The 3375-nt window shown below is 40.0% G+C and overlaps 1 protein-coding gene across 1 annotated transcript in view; it reads right to left on the reverse strand.

Annotated features, from left to right (window-relative positions):
* Window positions 1–3375, reverse strand: part of LOC110448183 (sodium- and chloride-dependent glycine transporter 2-like) — a 27405-nt gene that overhangs the window by 11276 nt on the left and 12754 nt on the right. The window contains exons 8-10 of the mRNA XM_021494298.1: window positions 3212–3336; window positions 750–865; window positions 134–265 (exon numbers count right to left, since the gene is read on the reverse strand). Of these exons, the coding sequence (XP_021349973.1) occupies window positions 134–265; window positions 750–865; window positions 3212–3336 (373 nt within the window). The remainder of the gene's footprint in view (window positions 1–133; window positions 266–749; window positions 866–3211; window positions 3337–3375) is intronic.

A 3375-nucleotide genomic window follows, 5' to 3' on the forward strand; every position in this document is an offset into this window, starting at 1 on the left:
TGGCCTATAGTACAACACAATACAAAGTACTGTACCAGTCTTTCAGATAATTTCTAAATTAGTGGTTATTTGAAAACATAAATTGAGATATTTAACATTGGTGACGAGAGTGGTATCGCCAAAGCCATGTTACCTGGGTAGCCAGTGGTATGCCGCAGATGAACGTGAAGATGGTGAGGCCGGTAAGAAGGGGGATTCGCCTTCTGCCGATGGTTTTAGGGAAGTTTTCCTCTATTACACAAAGAACCGGCTCCATGAGGGTGGTCTGGGGAAAAGCGTAATATATATATAATAGATAATAAATGAATAAGTCCCTGCGAAGGAAAATATAGAATAAAAACAAAAATCTTTCAGATTGTCAGCTAGGCCTATCTGCCTTCTAGGGCTTCTTCAGGCGGATTATGTTGTAGTACAAGTTTTTCCTATTGATATTTTCTTTATTGTTGTTTTGAAAAATACCTGAGGTGCTTTGTTTAACTGATATCCGCGAAAATGAGTACGCATGGCTCGTTCCGCCATATCTGTTTCATTTAAACTGTATTTATTCAAGTAATTCCTCGTGAATAGTACAAACTGTTGATTGTTTCGTTCAGCTATGGTACTGGTGGAGTTTGTACTATTCCGGTTGATAAGACATTTTTTCTCGCCCATTAATTTAAATATGGTCATATTATAACATGCAGATGTTGTTAAGAGTATTTCGTTTGTAGTATGAAATCAGTAAACTAGACACTCTTGTCCGGTCTTACCTGACAATCCAGGCCGGGTAGCAGTAGAACAATAAAAAACAGGACGGCCCAGACCTGTGGCAGGGGGAAGTAGGTGATGGCCTGGGGATAGGCCACGAATCCCAGGGAGAACCCACCTAAAACAGCAGTCAAAACAGCATACATATCACACTGTCCATGGTTTGGAAGTTTATCTTCTCATTTTCTACAGAATTTCTGACTCCCGTGTCTTTACTTGTGAATCGGCCGTTTCTTCCGTGAGGTCCAGAATACGTTTGGCAATATATTGGTAAGCTGGTTAAGATTTTTAAACAAAAGCATGTTAAAAAATGACTCCCAACTCGAAATTGTAACTATCACATCGTTGTCGTTCGATATACTATATATGTAAGTTGACGATTACCTAATTGTGTTCGATAAAAAGCATGTGTTTTTTTTTTTATTTTCAAATGGTATACCAGCATTTAAGACGAGAAATCAACCAAAATAATACCTGATGAAAAATAATAAATCAAAATTCAAAATCGCCGCAACAATGCTTGCAGCTAAAGCAGTGTTAAGGATTACATTTATTTTATCGTTATTGTAAACATGGTAGGAACAGATAATTCCAATTGAATATTTAGACAATATATGTTAAAAACGTGATGGTTTAGAAAAACATCCAGAAAATATTCACGACATAACAAAGATGATTACCAGTTTGGAATAAACGCCACCTCTAATAAGTAGGTTGTGAACTTTATTTGGGAAGGAAAATGAAAACACTACAAGGAAACACTACAAGGATTTAAAATCTAACCATAATTTATCTTAGAGGGATTTTCTTTTCGCATCAATTTACTCTTAATTTACAAAAGTTAACTCATACCATTAACTGTATTAAATTACCTGACAGAAATCTAAACAAAGGCACAGAGGGCCTGTATCGCTCACCTGGATATCTAAGCAATCATGGCAAAACATTCTCCAAATGAGATCCAAGGGAATATGCCAGACCCCAAGGTCAATCCTTGTAGTATGTCTGTATTAGATTTTTCATGCCCAGCAATTTAATGTATGGTTATGGGGTGGGGATCTCGACTGTTTCCAAGACGTGACTCAAAAACTAGATCCCTAAGGTTGTGGCCAGACCCCAGTATTAATTCTAACATCATGACTGCATTCGTGTCTTTTTGTCCAGCATTTGTTTTTATAGTCTTGGGGTGGGGATCTCAATCGTTTCAAAGTTATGACCAAGGGGTTAATTCTGCAAGGGTGGGGCAGACCCCAAGGCCATCCTGGAAGCATATGTGCATTCAATTCTTTATAATCAGCAATTGTATATATGCATGGTTATAGGGTGGGGATCTCAACTGTTTCCAAGCTGTGACTAAGAAACTAGGTCCCTAGGGGTTCGGTCAGACCCCAGGGTCTATTCTAATACCATGACTACTTTTGTCTCTTTATGCCAAGCACTTGTATATATAGTTCTGGGGTGGGGATCTCAACCGTTTCAAAGTTATGACCCAGGGACTATGTCTCAAAGGGTGGGGCCAGACCCTAGGCCATACTGGAAGCAAATGTGCATGCTTCTCTTTATACTCCACAATTGTATATACGGTTATAACGTGGGGATCTCAACCATTTCCAAGTAATAAAAACTGTTTTTGCCCCCATCCCTTAGCACGGGGGGGGNGGGGGGGGGGGGGGCATTTGTACAATGTACAATTTTGAATCCCTGCTTTTCATGAATGCTTCTGACCAAATATGATCGATATCCATGCCATAATTCTACATAAGAAGTCGTTAATAGCAATATAGACAAATTGCCCCCTTTTGGACTAGCCCCTCAGGCCCCTGGGGGTCAGCCCAAATCTCCGCTACCGAGGGAAGCTTCCAGTCAAATATGGTTGATATCCATCTCTTAGTTCCAGAGAAGAAATCGCTTAAATCAATATAGCACAATTGCCCCCTTTTGGCCCTGCCCCTCAGGTCCCTGGGGGCCAGACCCCTTGTTATTACAAAATTGGTTCCCTTTCACCGAAGGATGCTTCAGACCAAATATGGAACAAATCCTTTCATTCCTACAGAAGTAGAAGGATTTTAAAGAAGTTGCTATATTTCCCCTATTGGGACCAGCCCCTCAGGCCCCTCAGGGGCCAGACCCCCGGTTTATACAAAATTGTTTCCCTTTACCCAAGGATGCTTCGGACCAAATATGGCACAAATCCTTTCATTCCTACAGAAGAAGAAGGATTTTAAAGAATTTACTATGTGTTCCCTATTGGGCCCCGCCCCTCAGCCCCCAGGGGGCCAGACCCACCCATAGCTTACTTGCTCTTCGGGCAGGTGAGCTAAAAATATTATGTTGTTTTAAGTAAACTATATATCAATCCGTTTACTCAGCAAAAAGTTGAGCACTTTCCATTATATCAAATTATTTGTGTTCCATTAATTTTAATATGATTTCGCTAGAATCAAAAGAATTTCAGAAGACAAACCTGATGTTATAACTTTGTTGATAGGTACGTTGCTCTCGTGGGATAAAACTCCAATCACAGAGAAGATAACTAGACCGTTAAGTAGGCCATAACATACGGTCATCACAGTGCTGATAACGGCGTCACTGTAATACATACAAATCATCACAGTCATCACTGTGTTT

Source organism: Mizuhopecten yessoensis, unplaced genomic scaffold (genome assembly GCF_002113885.1).
Source record: "Mizuhopecten yessoensis strain PY_sf001 unplaced genomic scaffold, ASM211388v2 scaffold3901, whole genome shotgun sequence".
NCBI lineage: Eukaryota > Metazoa > Mollusca > Bivalvia > Pectinida > Pectinidae > Mizuhopecten > Mizuhopecten yessoensis.